This window comes from Tenrec ecaudatus, chromosome 3, assembly GCF_050624435.1.
Source record: "Tenrec ecaudatus isolate mTenEca1 chromosome 3, mTenEca1.hap1, whole genome shotgun sequence".
Lineage (NCBI taxonomy): Eukaryota > Metazoa > Chordata > Mammalia > Afrosoricida > Tenrecidae > Tenrec > Tenrec ecaudatus.
Genome location: NC_134532.1, coordinates 76,349,999 through 76,368,418, shown reverse-complemented (window position 1 = coordinate 76,368,418; position 18,420 = coordinate 76,349,999). Strand labels below are relative to the sequence as shown.

Genomic DNA, 18,420 nt, shown 5'->3' with positions numbered 1-18,420 from the left:
CTATGTCTAAAAAGCAGCCATTGGACACTGTGTGGCATCATCCTACTGGAACACACAGCGGGGGGCTCTGAATCCAAATGGCCTTGACTGCGACCTCCTTTCTTCACCTATCAGCCATGAACTGCCTCTTTTGCGCATGGGCAGACACCCTGTGAAAGGCCAGTAGTGACTGCCTAGAGAGGTGCATTTCCTCCCTCTGTCTCCTTCTCCACACACTGACCACCCTGGCGGCTTTTGAGAACCGCAAGAGCACACGGAAGAAACCGATTTTAAATGGCAACGTTGTTGCCTCCATCTAGGAAACCCATTTAGAATAACATGCCCGAATCAGGGCTGGGTATAGGCCATACCTCTCCGAGTGCCATGCTTCTACTTAGCAGCCTCTGCCCTGGCTCACGATACCTGGCAGAGGCTATATAGCTAAAGTCTGGTGTAACCTTGCTCGCTCTGTGGGATCATTGACCAGACAGTCTGCAACCACGGCCCACCATGGACTGGGCTGACCTCAGCTTCCACAATCCAATTCATTTTTGTCTCCTTGGCTTGTATATATTACAACTTACCTTCGTTAGGGTCCTCTTTTGCTGATGATTCTAGTGGCTGTCTTTTCTGTAAGGCCCAGGCAGTTTTAACACTGGTTGCTTTATCCTACTTTCTAAAGTTTGCTGGGGAGTCTTCGGCTACATCTCCTAAATGCAGACCTGGACAAGTGGATTCCTATGTCTGCAATGGATCAAGGTCAGGGCCCGAAGGATGGGCAAAAGGAGCGGGGGAAGCAGGACAGAGAAGGGCCAACCACTCAGCAAGGGTGCCCTTTCCAGCCAAGTTCAGCCTTGGCCCGATCCTGCAGGAAGCTCTGGAGTAAAGTTAACATCCTGGGGTGTGTCCAGGTAAGTGACCTGGGCTCTCAGAGTCCTCGCCAGTGGGCATTGGGAAGGGCAATCTGGAGATATGTGAATTTCTAAGTTTGCTCACCTTTTTTGGGCGGTACAGAAACATGACAGCAGTCCAAGGGCAGCCCTCCAAAGGCAGCGCCCGGATGGGCTGTCAGATGACACGTGCACAGCATGGGGAGAAGGGCTTACTTACAGTGTCCACTACAGGGGGCCAGGCCCTCCTAGGACCACCCCCCCCAATAGTCCTTGATATTCCCCTCCCCACGTACTTTCTTTTACACAAACCTTTAACTCTCAATTTCCTAAATTCTGTGTATGAACCAGTTAGAAATTGTCATTGTACTGAATCTACAAATGGACTGACTTCAGGATGCTCCTTTCAGCCTTGAAAGCCCCCACCCCAGCCCCCAGCCCGGGGATGCCAACGTTTGTGTTGGGCCACTAATGCGAAAGGTTGGCACTTTGAACCCAGCCACTGGTTCCAAGGAAGAGAGGCCTGGCAGTCGGCTTCCATGAAAGAGTACAACCAAGAAAACCCTATGGTTGCCCTCAGCTCTACTCCCTAACCCACAGTGTCATCGCGAGCTGATTTCTACTCAACAGTAGCGGGTTGTTTTTGTCAAGGTTTTTCAAGCTTGCTCTTTCTCCCTTCCCTCCGCCACACTCTCGGCACGCTGCAGCAAGTTTGGAGTGTCTGGCTTGTGTGGTGGTGTGCAAAAGGCTGCAGGTTTCTCGCGGCGCTGGAATCTTGAGACAAGAACTGCAGGTCCTGAGCTCACCCCCAGGACTAACGTGTGTGCCTGCTTGAGGAAGGTGCAGCCCCAGGGATGGTCTTATACTTTGAGCTTATTCAGATTAATGATCTTTTATTTGCTTTTTTGTTCTTTTCTTTAAAAGTGGTATGTCCACCTCACTTCATTCCCACATGTTCGAGTTCTGTACATTTCTCCAAAGGAAAGAAGCAATGCTCAATGTACAAAGTGAGAACGGAACACTAGAAAAATCTGAATAAAATGGAGCAAGTCGCCATCCGGTCATACAGTACAAATTAGCAAAATGTCCTCTGAAGCACAATACCACTGCTGTGAGGATGAGTTAAGGAATGAAATAAAAATACTCTATTTTAAACAAACAGTATATATATATATATTTATATGTATATATTTTTTACAGATAGTAGACCCAATGATATCTGCAGTATTGTAAAAACTTATTTACAAATAACCTTTTTTTTGACATTACATATACATCAGCACCTTCGTAAAAACAAAAACGAAATGACTTTATTAAAATCTACCTCTCTATGAGTTGGTCCCGGAAGTGAGCATTTGGAGGAGCTCTTTTCAAAGATCCAGGTGCCCCCACTTCCTCCCCCAGTCCCCCAATTTCTCATCATTGCTTATACATTTACTTCCTGTGCCTCTCAGAAAAAGGCAATTATGTATTCTGCGTCTTCTTGTTCACTTACTTTTAATTTTTAGTTTATTTATTTGGTTTTTTTTCCCCCCATCTTTTTCCAACTCAGTGTTTCCCTGGCTGTAGCCCTCATGGTGACCCACGGAGTTCACCTTCACCTTGCCTAGGTTCTGGCCACCTCTGACCTTACATCCTGTTGAGCCCACGTGTGTCCCCTGCTCTCTGTGAACAAGTCAAGGGTGAGCTCGGCCTGCCTCTGCCCTGGCATTCTTGTCAACCTTGCATCCCCAGCTGCTCCCCCAGGACAAGCCAATGAGGCCCAGAGGCTCAGCTGTGGCTGGGGGAAGTGGCAGAGCCATGCACAGGAGGGAACCAGCGTCCATGCCGCTCCCATTTATGAAGATAGTTATGAGTGGGGCAGGGGGGGGCAAGCATCAAGGGGAGAAATAAGCCTACAGAGTGGGGGCTCAGAAGGGGGTGGGGACTCCTCCTGGGAGACTTCACTTAGGGGAGAGGGAGGGAAGGACAAAGAATGGTGACAGAGAACTTTTGAAGTGGCTGACTTTGCCCATGTGGCAGGGACCGTAACCATCTCCCTTTGATCATCCAAATCTGTCAGGTATATAGTAGCAATGGATTTTTAAAAATTGTTTTTAATTTTCTTTATTATTATTATTATTAAAGCTCCTAATATCCCGGGGTTTTGTAGCCATCTTTTGGGTGAGTAGGGATTAGGGTAAACCAAAGGCTGATTTCAGAGGCTCACTCCCCCCAGGAGTCAGGCCTGCCCTGACAGGAGCAGGGTTTGAACCCGCCCCCCAAACCGCAGAGCTGCTCTCTCAGTTCTGGGCGGAGCAAATGCCATCCACTCTCCACATTTCAGAGAATGCAAACTCCAGTGTCTCCTTTGTGGTTCCGGCATTGTCTAAAGTCTCCTCTCCTGTGTTTGAAACGACTCAGTCCAGGCTCCTGAAAACCCAAAACTCCATTTCTTCTTGGTCGTCTGGGAGGCAGCCAGAGAGCAGGAGTACTTGGGCGGGGGGTGGGGGAGCACACGTGGAGACCCTCTGTGACCTCTCCACCCTGCCCACAGCTTCACTGTGTCTGTGTGGCTGTACTTGGCCTGGTGGGACTCCAGTCCCTCTGCCTGGAATGATGGCCACGGCTGGTCACCATCAGAGGGTTACCCTCTCTGGCCAGGCCGTGGGTGGACATTCCTCCAGGCTCAGGTGGCCGTCCTCATGAGACAGCTGAGAGCCAGGTCTCTACAATTCCTGAGGGTCATCCTGGGCAGGAGGCTGGAATGCCTGTGGAACCCTTTATCTGCTTCCTGTAACGCTATCCCAGGGCTTGCCTACTCTCCAAATACTGGGGGTGGGTCTTGTCTTGAAGCCTCGCCTCTCCTTCCATCCGCGTGCAGTGTGTTTCTGCCCCCCACATCCAGCAGAGTGTGGCCCTGGCTTCGGCAGGCGGCTCCCTGGCTCCAGGATCGTCTGTGGTGCGTCCCACCAGGGCTAGGGGCAGAGGGTCTCGCTGATGCCTCACTTGGGCCAATAGTCTCTCTTGACTTGAGCAGCTCTTGCTGGGCCAGGTGATTCCAGGGGCTGCTGGGCTGAGCGCAGGGGCTCAGTCTCCCCAGCCGCCCCTCAGTGCCCCCACCGCCCCTGCTTCCACTGGAAGTCTGCATGGCGTCTTGACTGTGGTGTGAAAATCAGGTGGTTCGAGGCCCACTGGTGAAGTTCATCATCACCGGGGGCTTCCCCTCGACGGACACTTGCAGTTTTTCTCAGTTTATGTGGATTTAAAAAAAAAACATGGATAGGTCAACATCCTGTTTTTTTTTTAAATTTTTCTTTTCACTTTGAAAAATGATAACCCACTAGAGTCGTGGTTCACGGTGGGGGTGGGTGGGGGGTGTCCCCCAGCCCCCGACTAGGGGTTTCCAAATAATTCGTCCAGCTCCTGCATCCACTCATCGCCTGGCCCACCTTTGATAATGGAGTCCACCAGGTCGGCGCTGTCCGGGAGGCCCGGGAAGGAGGCGCCCGCACCCTCGCTGCCATAGTTGTAGGACATGTCCTGCGGGGGGTTCCGGTCATAGGCCTGACTCGGCGTGCCTGGCACAAAGCTGCCGCTGGGCATCTGCTGCTGGGCAGGGGGCTGGCTGAAGCCCGGCATGCCGGGGACGCCCTGGCTTAAGCTGGACATGACCATTGGTCTCGCCTGGCCGGCGCCTTGCTGCCCTGGGAGCGTGGGCATCATCTGCCGCCCCATGGCAGCCGGGTTGAGGGTTCTCACGGCACCGGTGTTAGAATCCACCACGGACTGGCTGAGGCCCTGGGGGAAGTGTTGCTTGGTCAGTCTCGGCTGCCCAGCGGGAAGCGGGTAGCTGGCGCCATTGTTGAAGGGTCCCAGCTCTCCACTAGTCCTCCCGGGCATCGTGGGCAAGCTCCTCTGCTGCCAGCCGTGTGCCGCTGCCTGGGCCGTTCCCACGAGGTTCTGAAGCCTGGGAGGGCCTTGGGGCCTTGCCAAGGCCTGGCCCACAGGCCCTTTCATCTGCGGGTGCTGCTGGGCCATGCCCGCGTTCACCAGCATGCTCTGGCCAAAGCCACTCACCATGGCGACCGCTGGCCCCGAGGCGGGCTGCCTGGGCCCCTGGGCCTGGCTGTGGGTGATGCTCATGCCTGTTTGGTTTGGGTGCTGCAACATGGGTGCCATTCCTGCGCTCACGTTGTACATTCCCGGCTGGCTGCCCGGCGGGCTGCTGTAAGCGGCCAGCCCCATCTCTGACTGGGCTGTGGCCGTGGCCATCGCCCCGGGGTTCTGCGCGGGCGCCATGCCCAGCATGCCCGCGTTCTGCGCCATCAACCGTGAAGTCCGCATGCTCTGGAGGGCGGCGGCCTGGTTTCTCGCGGCTGCGATGTCTTGGGGGGCGCCTGCGGGGAGGAAAGCACACGCGTCACTCAGTGTTCGCCATAAGGCAGGCCCCTTCGTAACAAAACCTCTACTCTGAGCACGCATCTTTCACGAGAAGTACTGTTTTAAAGCGAGCCTCCTCGGTGGAGAGGGCAGGAGGGTCGGTAAGTGCTTAACTGCTAACCCACAGGTCAGCGGGTTGACCCCACCAGCTGTTCCCCGGGAGAAAGATGCTTCTGGAAGATTTACAGCCTGGGAAGCCTCTGGGGCAGCACCATTCTGTCCCAAGGGAATGCCTCTGTGTCACAAGGAGTGATGGCAAGGGGCCTTTTGTTCTGTTATTGGGATGGCTGTGGAAAAACTGGAAAATACGGACAAGCACAAGGAGGAGAATGAAAGCCAGCAGTGCCCGCTGCCCAGAGATGATCCCGATAACCTTTACATATGAACACACAGCGAAGGTGGCGCCATGAAGCACACACATTTTTATAGTTTACTTTTCTGTACACGGTAGAACCCCGGTCCTCGACCGCAGCAGGACTCGACAGAATCAGATTTCTAGGTGAAATGTCAAGAAAACTTTGCATAAGAGCTTGAACAAAACCGAATCTGGCCCAACGCACGGGATTTTTGGAAACAAAAGCAGTTCTTGGTTCACCTGGCATTAGTTGGCATTGTTAGTTCGCCTTGTTTAAAGCTTTTGCACCGGTATTCCAAGCGTTTTGTGATACTTTTCTTAGTTTTTACGGCTTTTTTGTACTGTTTTTAGATTTAAAAAAACCATGAGTCCCAAGAAAGTTGTTTTTTTAAAAGAAACATCATGAGAAGGAACTGGTTAACTGTGTCATTGATATTGTTGATGATAGTTTAGTAAACCCTTTTAGAAAACAGTTAAAGAAATGCCAACAGCAGACTACATTACACAGATTTTTTTTTTATTACTTCTTTTAAGAAAAAGCCAGCCAGGTCCTAGCGAAAAGAGGGAACGGGGACAAACCCTCCTGAGCAGCAGCTACCAGTTGATTTGATGGAAGGGGATCCCCTTTCAAACCCCACCTCTCTCTCCATCTCTCCTCTCCACATCCATGTCCACACATCCCGAGCCACACATCCCGAGCCATACTGTAGTTATTAAAAACTTTAAAAAATGTTGTGCTTCTTATTTAAATTATATTATCTAACTCTGAACTTATTTACTTTGACATTTCTGAGTAATGTTTCGTATAAAAAGGCAAGGTTAGGATGAAACTTGGGGGTTGAGAACTGATTAGTCCATTTCAGTTAATTCTTATGGGAAAAATTGATTCAGAACTCAACTGCATTGCATCTCAATGCTCCTTCTAGAACGGATTAGCGTCGAGGTCCGGGGTTCTACTGTGATACACTCTAACGACGGTTTAGTTACCATTCCCAGAAACACCCTGTCTCTAGCTCTTCTGCATAGGAAGCCCTCCTCAACTAAGACCATCTTCCTCGGAGGTCAGGGGGAATTCAACTCCCAGGCTGATCACTTTGCATAGTCTGTGTGCAGCATGGAACACGGTCCAGTAGAGATTGCTCCCAATCAAAGCCATTAGACTAATTTCCCGTAAGACGAGTAGGATTGGAGGGGTTAAAGGTCATTGCTTCTGCTAAAAAGCTGTTTTGACAGATGGGACATTTTTTGGATCCCCTCTGTAGACTTCCCACAAGCTCCAGATTTCTCCGCCGGTTCCCATGTCAGTGCACATGGACCGGCCAGCTTCCAGAGCCAGAAAAGGAGATCACGCTGCTCTTTGCCACTTGACAACGCACTTCACACATCTCTCCAGCAAAGCCCACCGCTTCCAGGCGGCAAGGGCTCCCCCTCACAGTTTTAATGGGGCTCTTAAGAGCTGGCCAGCGTATCAACACCATGGCACTCAGCCTTCATTAGGCAGTTGGGTGAGTTCTTCTTTGCATATGTTCAGGAAATTTCCAAACTGGCCGAGAGAACGGAAACGTCACCCTCAGCACACCGGTCGACGTTTTGAAGGCACGTGTGTGTGCACGCACCCACGAATGGACTTTCCTACACGGACTTTCTAAGTCTCATAGATTAAGTCTATGAGAAACAAGAAACAGCTTTTTGGTTTTGTTTTGTTTTCCTGGACATTTAGAGAGGACGCAGCATGGGAGCCAATCGATATGAGAAGCAAATTTTATGCAGCTTGGAGCCATGCTGCGAACCCACCTGAGACTAGTCACCTTGTTAGGCCTGGCACCTGGGTGGCTAATTAAGCATGGGTTTTGTCTTTCTGATGCGCTTATTGATTTCCGGGCAGAAAAGTACGGGCTTTCTGATGATGATTAAGTTTGGGGGGCTTGGGATGAGGGGCACACTGCCTTCCAGAAGGTAAGAGCTGCTGTGGGGAGCGTGAACAATCTGGGGAGCAGGTCCCTAGAGAGAGTTGTCCGAGTACTGGTTGCTAAGCAAGTCTTGAAAATCCCCGCATCCTGCTTGTCTGTCCCGCGCAACTTGCAATGTTGTTACGGAGGGGTTTGGGGACCTCGTGACGGAACTTGTATTGACTGCGTGACCCATCTGATCAACTATGGTGACATGGGTTGTTGAGTTGTTTATAAATAAATTAAAAAACTAAGGGGAAAATATCGCTGACTCGGAGATTGATTGGATAGATCCAAATACATAAACAGGCCTCCAGGGTGCTGGAAGTACGTGAAAGAGCCTTCTGCATTTGGACGTTTTTATAACGGACGGGGAGAGGGACTGGACTCAATGTGTGCACGAGAGAGGGGGCTCTCCCTTTGGGGGGCAGAGAAGCTGCCATGCCCTCAGCAGACAGTGAAACATTAACTCAAGCCACCTTCATTCTTCCTGTGTGCAAATGAGGGCCTTGTCGAGATGTAACTCTCCGGGAAAGAAAGGAGCATTTTGGAAATCAGCGGCCTCTTTCCAACCTGAGCAACAAGCATCTTTTTATTTAGTGTTTTATGCTTCCTGTCCTTAAATAAAACTCAGAGGCACCCAAAGAATTAACTTAAAGTCTTTATCTGATCACCGCCAAACCAAACTCAACTCACCACCACTGGACTGGGCACGCAGCAGCCTCACAGGACAGGGGAGGACTGCCCCTGTGGATTTCCGTGATTGTAACATCTTATGGGAGTGGAAAGACTCATCTTTCTCCTGTGCGGCGACTGGCTGATTTGAACCGCTGACCTTGCAGTTGGTAGCAGCCCAACACGTAACCCACTGTGTCCCTCAAGGGCTCTGTATCTGATTGTTAGACATCTTTTAAACGATAGATTACTGGTGCTTAAAAAAATTATAGATATTATTATGAGATGCCGACATCAAAATAATTTTCCTGTCTGCTGGTTGGCATCATAGCATCGAAGACCATCGTCCATATTCAAATGGAAACGATCACATGCATGGATTTCCTAGGAAGGCGCTATGCTCTATTTTCAGCCACAAGAAAACTAGATTTGTGGGTACAAGCACTTCCCTATAGGCCTTGGCACTACCAGAGGCACAGAAGTCAAGGAGAGAATGAGTTAGTTACTCAGACCCCTGAATCGTGTATTGGTGAGAAGACCATTGGGGACCACATGCAAGTCCTTCCTCGCAGAATCGCTCTCCGACAGGGTGGCTGTGCCTATCGACGTGCTTGTTTCTCAGGCGTTTACGACCATGATCTCCAGGGTGTCAGTAAAATATACTGAAGACAGAGCAAAGCATGATCATCTTTGAAATCCATCACGGGTTGACGCTCAGGTGTAGCTACAACACGCCTCAGTGCTCTGTCAAGGCGCCAGGTTGAACACTGTTAGACTAGTCACACCCAGTTTCTCATCAGCGTTCCAACAAGGTGGGATCACCTGCGGTTGGGGCCCAGACAAAAAGCTCAAGGGGTGTGCGGCTTTTAAACTGGACCCAAAGGGTTCAGACTCACACCTACAAACCTATGTCTGTCTCACAAGGCAGAGCAGTGACCCCGTTTTGGTCGACCTTTTCTTGGACAAAGTAAGGAAATAAATGAGCGGTGAGCCCGAGAGGCTCCTGGTGGCACAGTGGGTTACACACTGGGTGGCTACCACGAGTCAGCAGTTTGACACTACCAGGCGCTCCTCGGGAGAAAGATGGGACTCTCTATCCCCTTAACACCTGGAGCTCCCACAGCCGAAGTTCGGTGCTGTCCTGAAGGGTCGCTGTGTGTTGGGACAGACTTGCTGGCTGTGAGATGAATCTAGAACACTCAGAAGAGCGGAGGGATGCCAGGTTTGCAGATCTCCCTTTCTCTGGGTGGTGGTGGGGGGGGAGGCACCCTGACCAGCAACACCTGGGAACTTGCTTATTAAGAGCAGGCTCTTGGGCTTCATGCTGGCTCTGTTCTATCAGAACACATCTTGGGGGGCGGGGGTGTGGACCCCCAGCTAGCTCCAGTTGAAGACGCGCCAGTGCGGGCCGTCCCGTGTTTCATGCTGTTGTACCCAGGGTTGCTATGGTGACACCTAACAACAACATGGGGATTCATTTTCTATCCAGTCTACGGAGGGCGTTCAGGAGGTCCGAGCACCTCGTGGAATATGCCTACGTGACGTCTGTGAGTATTGACATAGGTGCATGTTTCTGCAGAAGGCGCTTCTCGCAGATTCTTAAAGGTTCCTGTAACACCTGAGGAGTTAGGGCACCAGGGTGAAGATTTCTGCTGCCTGTTGTTGTGTTGGGTATCCCTGTCCCCCCAGGGTTTCCTACACTGTGACCTTTTCAGGCCGGAGAACGATGGGGCAGTTGGCTTCCACAAAGGCTTACAGCCTCGGGGAGCCCCGTAAAGAGTCACAGATGGGTTTGGGGGTTTTTCGTCTCAAGGGGTGCAGATCGCCACATCACTTCTCCTGCAGAGTGGTGGGGGGTTCAATCAATTCACAACTTTCCGTTAGCGAGTGTGCGCTTAACCATGAAGGTGGAGGCTACCAGCGGATGGGACTGGGCCCGGCTCTGAGTCCTCCTCCACCCCAGACAAGATCCTCCGGGGCTCTGCTCTGCCACTGGCAGGGCTTGAGATGTGAGGGGATCATCCACGTTCACAAAGCCATGGCACCGTCATCTGCTCGCTGCCACCAAGGCCCCGGCCGAGGGTTCTCTTCAAGGGCAGTGGGACTGGGACAGTGAGATGGCACAGTCGGCATCAGGGCCCCGAGTGTCTTCTGACCATTCAGAGAAGTCATTGGCTGCTGCCATCCAGGGAATCTGCCCTTTCAGCTCTTAGAAGCGAGGGCTTTGGCTCGTGGCCCTGACTCGACCAGCAAGTGAGATTTCCTCAGGGGGCCATTTTGAGGAGGATCTAGACCCAAGTTTCTTAAAAGGTGGGTCTTAACTGAAAGTAGGAGCTGTGAAAAAAATCTGGGAACTGTAAACAGTTTTTGAAGGCTCAGCATGAAGGGCGCTATAGTGAATCCAAGGTGGAAGAAGTTGAACAAGGCTGATCGTGGCCCATCAGAAGGCAGCAGGTCCTTCCGGTCAATGTATGGTTTTCAGCTCTGGGGTGTGGCAGTGGTTAGGCACTGTCGGTGGGTTGTCACGCGTAGCGACCCTATGTAAACAGAATGGAACTCCATCCGGGCCCGCCGCGTCCACACTTGTTCTTCTGCTGGAGCCGGTTGTTGCAGCTCCTGTGTCGATCCATCTCCCCGAGGGCCTTCCTCCCTTCCGCTACTGCTGCACTTTACCCAGCATGACATCCTCCATTCTCCTCCAGGGTCTGGTCTCTCCTGACAACATGCCTAAAGCACGTGAGATGAAGTCATGCCATCCTTGCCTCTAAGAAGTGCTCTGGCTATACTCGCTCCGAGACAGACTGGTCTTGCTTCTGCAGGTCTTCGTCACCAGTAGTTTCCTCACAGGCTTGCTGATCCCTCCCCAGAATCTTTCCAGAGACCAGAAGGTGGATGCCTAGTTCAGAAGGAGACCGCCCCCCAGGAATTCATTCTGTACCCTACCAGGGGGCCTACACCCGGCATCCCAAGGCAATGTTGCTACACCTGGCATCCCAAGGCAATGTTGCTACACCTGGCACCCCAAGGCAATGTTGCTATACCTGGCATCCCAAGGCAATGTTGCTACACCTGGCATCCCAAGGCAATGTTGCTACACCTGGCATCCCAAGGCAATGTTGCTGGCCACACGCGTGCCTGTACTATACAATGGGGAGGGATACAAGGAAGGGGCTGTGCTCCGGCCTCACCTTGAAACTGATTGACCTGCTGCACCGGGTACGGGTTCCGCTGCTGTTGGAGGTGCTGACGAGGTAAGTGTGATTGCTGCAGCTGCTGGAACGACACAGGACCCAGGGGAAGGCGGGAGCAGGAAAAGTGGAGATAGAAAGAGAGCAAGCAGTTAAATATACTCACAGTTCTAAGGAAGACTTTTTCTTGAAGTGTAACAAGCATACACATAAGTGCACAGACATGAAATGTACCGGTGGATGGACTGCCACCACATGGGCAGCCGCCAACACCCAAAGCAAGAAAAGTTGGGTGGCCCAAAGTCCTCATGTCCATTCTGCCCAGGACCACCGCCTCCCCCTTTTCATACCTGGGCAACCACTATCCTGACTTGTAACAACATGGATTTGTTTTAAGGCGCCCTGGTGACAAACGGGATCCCTGGTGATACTGTGGGTTACACATTGGGCTGCAAACGACCAGGTCAGTGGTTCGAAACCACCAGCTGTCCCACAGGAGCAAGAGGAGGCTGTCTAGTCGTGTAAAGAGTTATAGCCTAGGAAACTCAGAGGGGCAGTTCTCCCCTGTCCGATAGAGTCGCTGTGAGTCGGCATCCACTGGATGGCAGGGAGAGTGCTTGGCTAAGCGCTAGGCCACTCCTCAAAAGGTGGACATTGGATGCCCTGTTCCCAGTAGCTCCGTGAAAGAGAGATGGAGATGAGCTTCTGTAGAGGTTGCCGCCTTGGAAACTCTCAGGGGGGAGATCGACTTTGTCACACAGAGTCCCTGTGAGGTGACAATGGACTGCCAAGGCACCCAAGAGACTCGTTTTATGGAGAGAAACCTTTTGCGTCTGGCTTCGTGTGTTCCTCATTGTATTTGTGTGATTTGTTGCTCTTACTGAATGAAGGAGGCGTGGATGGTTCGCTCGCACCACGGAACGACAGTTCACCGTGGGAACAAACCACCATGTGCGCATCCCCTCTGGGGGGGCCGCTCTGAGGTTGCCAGGAGTACTGTTGCCCTGCCCTCTCTGGGGCAGCTCTGGTGGGACATGGGCATGCACCGTGAGCAATGCTGACGGAGGGAGGCAGGTCTGCACACTTCCCTTCGCACAGTGGGGCTTAGCTCAAAGGGAAGAGCAGCTAATTGTTAATGACCTAAATAGATGCTCCGGAGGAAGATGGGATTTTCTAGGGCTATAAAAAACGCTAATCTTATTCCCATGAGGTCCCATGTATGCCTGTAACATACATCTCCCCCCACCCCCCAGCAGAACACACAGCATTTACTGCCCCTAGCAAAGTGAGTAGGATTCCGCATATACCGAGAGCCAGGGGGCCAGCACGCAGCCTTTCTTCTTCCACTCCTGGGGATTGAGCACTTCTAGTGCTGTTTTCAATATACGGGGAAGCTATTGTGATCATTATCGTGCTGCATGTGCAAAGGGAGGAGGCCGGAGCAGCCGAAAAGGGCTTCCGTTCTAGGTTGGCCATCAAGTCATCGCCTGACCTCCGGGCCACCCACTTAACCTCCTTCCTGCAGCTGCTGAATATTCATGGCGCACCTTTACCGGGCCAGGGCTGTAAAGAACACACAACAAGGTTGTCTGCTCTTTATTGTTCATGATAAAAATAACACACTCTGACCCCTTCTTCACATCTGGCGTGGAATTCTGTTTTTCTTTGTTGTTTTTTTTTGGAGGGGGGGGGCTCCTGGGCAGCCCCGTAAATTTCTGTTCCCTCCGCTCCCACTCTGTACAAAATGGTTGAAGCTGATTAATTAATTAAAGTATAGGCAAACCCTGCAAATATTTTAGGCAGCAATGAAGTCACAACACAGAGTATGCTAGAACATTAAAAGCTTCTCCCCAGCTGAGCTTCCCATATTAATAAGACAATTCCCTGCCCTGCTTATAACGAATGAGCCGCCCTACCTCCCTGATAGCTTGGGGTGCAACCAGACCAGAATCATGAGCCTGGAGTTCGAGATTCCAGTGCTCGTGATGCACTAGGGCCAACCACATCAACAGAAGGTTCCTGATAGGTGACATGACGGGACATCATGCGATCCACGTTTCTTTCAGAGCTAAAATGTCTAGTACTTCGGATCTCTGTGAATGAGGGGGGCAGCATGCTTCAAACGCAGAGAAGGTGGCATTAAACGCTCACTCAAGCCTGCTTCAACCTGTCCTTCTCTGGTTTCCAACTCCACTGAGAATCATTCTGAAGTTCCCAGACACGGGCACGATCCCCAACCCGCCTGCTTTTCCTCAGGGAATCTCTGGGGCTCTGCGTCCATTGCTTCCAATAGGAGTGAACTAGGACCCTTTCAGTCCTGTCAGAGATGAGGAGCAATCAGCTTGGGATTGCTGGGTCAATCTTCTTCCTCACAGCGAAGTGTTGCGAGCCTGCCTTGGGGGTCCTCTTGGACAATGCTGACTTGTGGCCACCCTAGGTGTGTATGCGCCAATGATTTTCCACTGGCTGATTTTGCTAAAGTAGCTCGCCAGCCCTTTCCTCCGATGTGCTTCTGGGAGAACCTGAACCTCCAAGCTTGTGGTCAGCAGCCAAGTGCTTTAATCATTCACGCTCCAGACCCCCAGGCAGCCCGAGTGAGCCAGTGCTGACTCTTCAGGAGCCCCTGAGTTGGTTGCTACGCTGACTTGAGTTTTTAAACATAGTCTTTCCGATTCACTTGTGGTCTGGTCCCAAGTGATGGCTGCCCCACGTGGCTGCAGCTCTTCCATCACCTTCCCTAGCACCAGCAACTTGTGACAGGTCCCCACACGCATCTGTGGGGCGTGTGCATTTCCCCAGGATTGTCACACATACCTTTGGTGCGTCACCGTCTCGACGCACACCGCTATTCAGGAACCCCCTCCACTCACTCTCCCATTCCCTCATCCGATCCAAGCAGGCTGGGCTGCTGTCTCTCTCTGTGGCCTAGGCTCTGAAGGTTCCCTCCACCTGTCATTTGGATGTAGCTCTTCTTCTCACAGGCTTCTCCCTCTATTTCACAGCATCTGACTGTGCACCCTGCGGTGTGTGGGGGGGATGCCCCTGGGGCCATCGGGGCTGAGGGCTGCCTGGTTGTTCCTGTGTGCCTTGGTCACTGCACACAAATCAAAAGGCACCCTCAGAACTTGGGGCCCACCTACAGTCCCCCTGGGACTGGTTGAGGAGAGAGGCTTTTCAGAGCCCGGCTTCCCCTCAGCAGCTCCATTTATCACTGCCTGGGAGAGATTAGCACGGCTCCTTGTCACACACCTTATGCAGGGCGAGAGGGAGGGAGGTTTGTTTGTACAATAGCTGCCAGGAGGCTGACTGACCTTGGCAAGAAAGGAGATAATTACACAGCTGTTCAGGAACAAAAGCAAAAGAGAAGAAGAAGAACATCAGTGAATCATGATGGGGGGGGGGGGAGACAAGGTGTCTGTGTGGGACTGACTGGTGCCCCCTTAAGGGCAGCTTTGAATTGTCAGGACCCCAGCATGCCCATGCCCCGCCCAGCATCTTGCATATATGTGGTGGATGCTTGGTCCAAGTCCAAAATTCTGATCCCCTAAGGAATCTTCAAGAAGGCAGAGGTATGTTGGGACCTTGGACCTTATGTAACCACATTCCTGCCTCCTATAATAAATGAGCCTTAAAGTAAAGGAAAAGTTTTGAAAAGGATGATGGCAACATATGTACAAGTGTGCTTGACACATGGCTGCATGAATGGACTGTGATAAGAGCTGTAAGAGCCCCAATCGAATGATTTAAACAAAATAAAAGAGCCTGGCAGTGGTGGGGGTTCTGGGCCCCACTGGAGTCATCTAGGGACAGACATCTGGTAGAAGGCCCAGGGATTTTCCCTGGGGTGATACTGAATCAAGCATGGGCGTCTTTAAAAACAAAGTAAAGGGAAACCTGCAAGAGCAGTCCGCCCGGGGAAGGCTTTCTTTCGAAGCTGGAGGAATTACAGGGCCAGGGAGGACAAAGATGTCTAGGGGAAGCTTTATCTGTGCTAGGCCTTCCTCTAACTCAAAGAGTTTCCTGCGCTGCTTTCAATGCTGCTGGGACTTCTCTTGAGTTTGCACCCTCTCTGTGACCCGGTTCCGGTTTCCAGGTAGATCGGCTGGCCCCATTGTTCTGCTATTGTTTGACTTCCATTGTTCGTGATCAATTCTGCAAAATTCTCCTCCTGCCACTTCCTTCCAAGAAACAGAGTTCTCTGAATTAGTTTCCTTTTTGGCTGTCTGCTAGTAATAGGTGGGCTTAGGAAGAATGCGAGCCAGCCCTCCCCTTACCGCCTGCTGTCCCAGTCCCCCTAGCCCCTGCATAATGGTTAGGTAGACCCCTGTATCAGAAATGAGAAGAAAATGGGTCAGGCTTGGGTCGGAAAGGCATCTCTAGCAAACGGGCCTTCAAATGGATGGCAGATGCCATAAGAATAAACTGATGATCCATTATAGGAAAAAGCCTAACTAAAGGAAAGGGCCTCGTGTGGTCCTGGTCATGGTGGACAGTGATGAAGGACGCGAACTGTGCCTCCCTCCCAAGCAGCAGGCACTGAATAAGCGCTAGCTGAACAAATGCAGTCCTGCCATAGGTGTGGGGTACCTGCTCAGCCAGGAGCTGCTGCTGCTGCTGCTGCTGCTGCTGCCTCTGCTCCCGTAGGAACTGCTGCTTCTGCTGCTCCATCAGCTGGGCCCGCTGATCAATGAGCATCTGCTTCATGATGGCTGCCTGTGGCTGGCTGCCGAGGAAACCGGGGCCTGCAGGGCTGGCTCCGGAGACCATGCCGCCCGAGACTGGGGGCACCGGGGGCTGCAGGGGGCCTGTGGTCCTGGGAAGCCCCACCGGGTGCTGCTCCTGAGAAGGCAAGAAGAGAGTGATGGCCGAGTTGACGTGGAGCCTCCATGCTGTCTGAAGGGAATGCCCAGCTTGTGGACCATGAGGGTCCCAAGGGACACACATGTACACATGTACACACACATACACACACATTACATTTCCTGAAGAACAACTCGCTTAGTCCTTATGCCTGGCTGTTCCCCAGTGGACTAGAGAGTTGACAGGCGGGCAGTCACAGAGCAGGAGCAAGGCTCTGGGAAATTGGAGACTACCTCCGTGGGCTTCAGGCAACACAGAGGAACGGCGGAGGGCAGGGATGTCCACCAACACCCTGGATTCCTCCAAGGGAAGAGAGATCCTCAGCATGGGCTCACCTCACGCTTACTGCCTCCTTGGTCAGAATGGACTTCCCATTAGCACATAGGAGAAATATTTACCGAAGCCCCCTGGAATCCACGGACGGATTCTCATTGAGCAGAGAGTTTTGACTACAGAGCTAAAGGCTGTGGGAAAAACCCCATGATCTTTTCATGCCATTCTTCCTCCAACTTTATGCAGCCTCCTTCCGAGTTTGCATCTGATGGCAAGAGCTGTTGATGGGGGAGATTTAGGAATCAGTGCCACAGACCCAAGCGATACCATCTGCCAACATCTTTAAACATAGGGTTGAGTCTCATGTGCCTGGGGTAATTTCAGTGTGGGTGGTTGGAGTTAAGTCTGTTGATTCTATAATTGGGTGTCAATCCGTTAAGTGATGGCAACTTTGAAGGGTTGTTCCCCCGGGGACTAGAAGGTAAAGTGGTTAAGGACCTAATCACACGCAGCCTGAGTCACTGCTTGGAGGCTGTCCTCAGAAGCAAGTCTGTGACAATCAGTGCAGAGGCCTTGATGAGAGAAGCATGAGGGTGTGACCTCAAGAACCCATTTCTCAGTGAGGACAGACACTCCCTGCCCTGTTCGTTCTGTCCAGCACACCTGGCAACAGCTGATAGATACTGTCTGAACGTCCCATGGCCATGTGCTTTGGAGTTCATCAGAGTCTGCACTACCAGGGCCTGTTGGAGTAGCCCAGCAAGGGGCAACAGAGAAATGAGAGGGCCCAGAGTCCCTCCCGGCTCTGGGGAGTCCCATTCAGGACTGTTTGCTGCTCAGCTTGGCTGCTAATCCAAAGACCTGCTGAGCCGCTCTTGTAAGAAGTGTGGCCTAGAAACCCCAATGGGACCCTTCTACTCCATGGCATGGGGTCCTGTGAGTCACAATGGACGTGGCAGGATCCATGACAACAGGCCGTTTCTACGCAGTATGGGTGGTTGCCTGTTTTTCCCTTTCTCCATCTAGCCAAAGGCAACAAAAACAAGCGCACGCACACATCCCACTGAACATAAAATAACACCTACCACTCCTTTCACGCTGGCAACAGTAGTGACCAGGTTCATCAGCCCAGTTTCCCAGTGTCAAGGCTAGTACATGAAAGCACCGGAAGTGGAGCACTGAACTTGATCATAAAACACTCCCAGACTCGGGGGCATCACGATGTGCAACTCAGGCAGACTGTAGAGCCTGTCTCCCCTAAATGTGAGCTGCTCCGTTTTCCCAGTGTGAGTAAATACTGTTGCAGAAGTGAACCAAAGTCAATTTCAACAGAGTTTGTCAACCTGCACAGTCGCCATCAAGAGTCATTAGGTCCAGAGCTAGGAAATATTTTTGACATTAATAAAAAGAACCTATGCTCAAAAACACGCCAGGAACCTTTATGTTTGCTACCAGGAAGATAACTTTCTGACTGACTCATGGGAGGGTCTACGTATTCAGGACATTCCCTCTTCTCCACTTGTGTCCCTGACTGTTTGCCAAGCTCTTCTTTCCAATGGGAATGAAGTTGCTTTCTGTTTTGGCATTTTTAGGGACAAATGGCTTACCACTTTAATGCACACGTCAGTTGTCTTAACCGAACCGCACACCTACGGATGTGCAGATGTTCCGATATGCAGATGTTCCTTTTCTGTCTATATCAGTGTATTTGGCATGGAATCCAGTCTGGTTTTGATAAGGAGGGGAGAGGGGAGAGGAAGAGAGACCCAAGGGAAGATAAAGTTTTCTTCAGCTTGGTTTTATGAGTGGGCTGGTCGGGGTTGGCCCTG

General features: G+C 51.7%; 1 protein-coding gene across 1 annotated transcript in view; it reads right to left on the bottom strand.

Annotated features, from left to right (window-relative positions):
- Window positions 1-1,828: 1,828 nt before the first annotated feature.
- Window positions 1,829-18,420, bottom strand: part of MAML3 (mastermind like transcriptional coactivator 3) — a 504,469-nt gene continuing 487,877 nt past the window's right edge. Inside the window, exons 3-5 of the mRNA XM_075543767.1 lie at window positions 16,046-16,297; window positions 11,459-11,543; window positions 1,829-5,248 (exon numbers count right to left, since the gene is read on the bottom strand). Coding sequence (XP_075399882.1) covers window positions 4,245-5,248; window positions 11,459-11,543; window positions 16,046-16,297 — 1,341 coding nt within the window. The 3' untranslated portion in view covers window positions 1,829-4,244. The remainder of the gene's footprint in view (window positions 5,249-11,458; window positions 11,544-16,045; window positions 16,298-18,420) is intronic.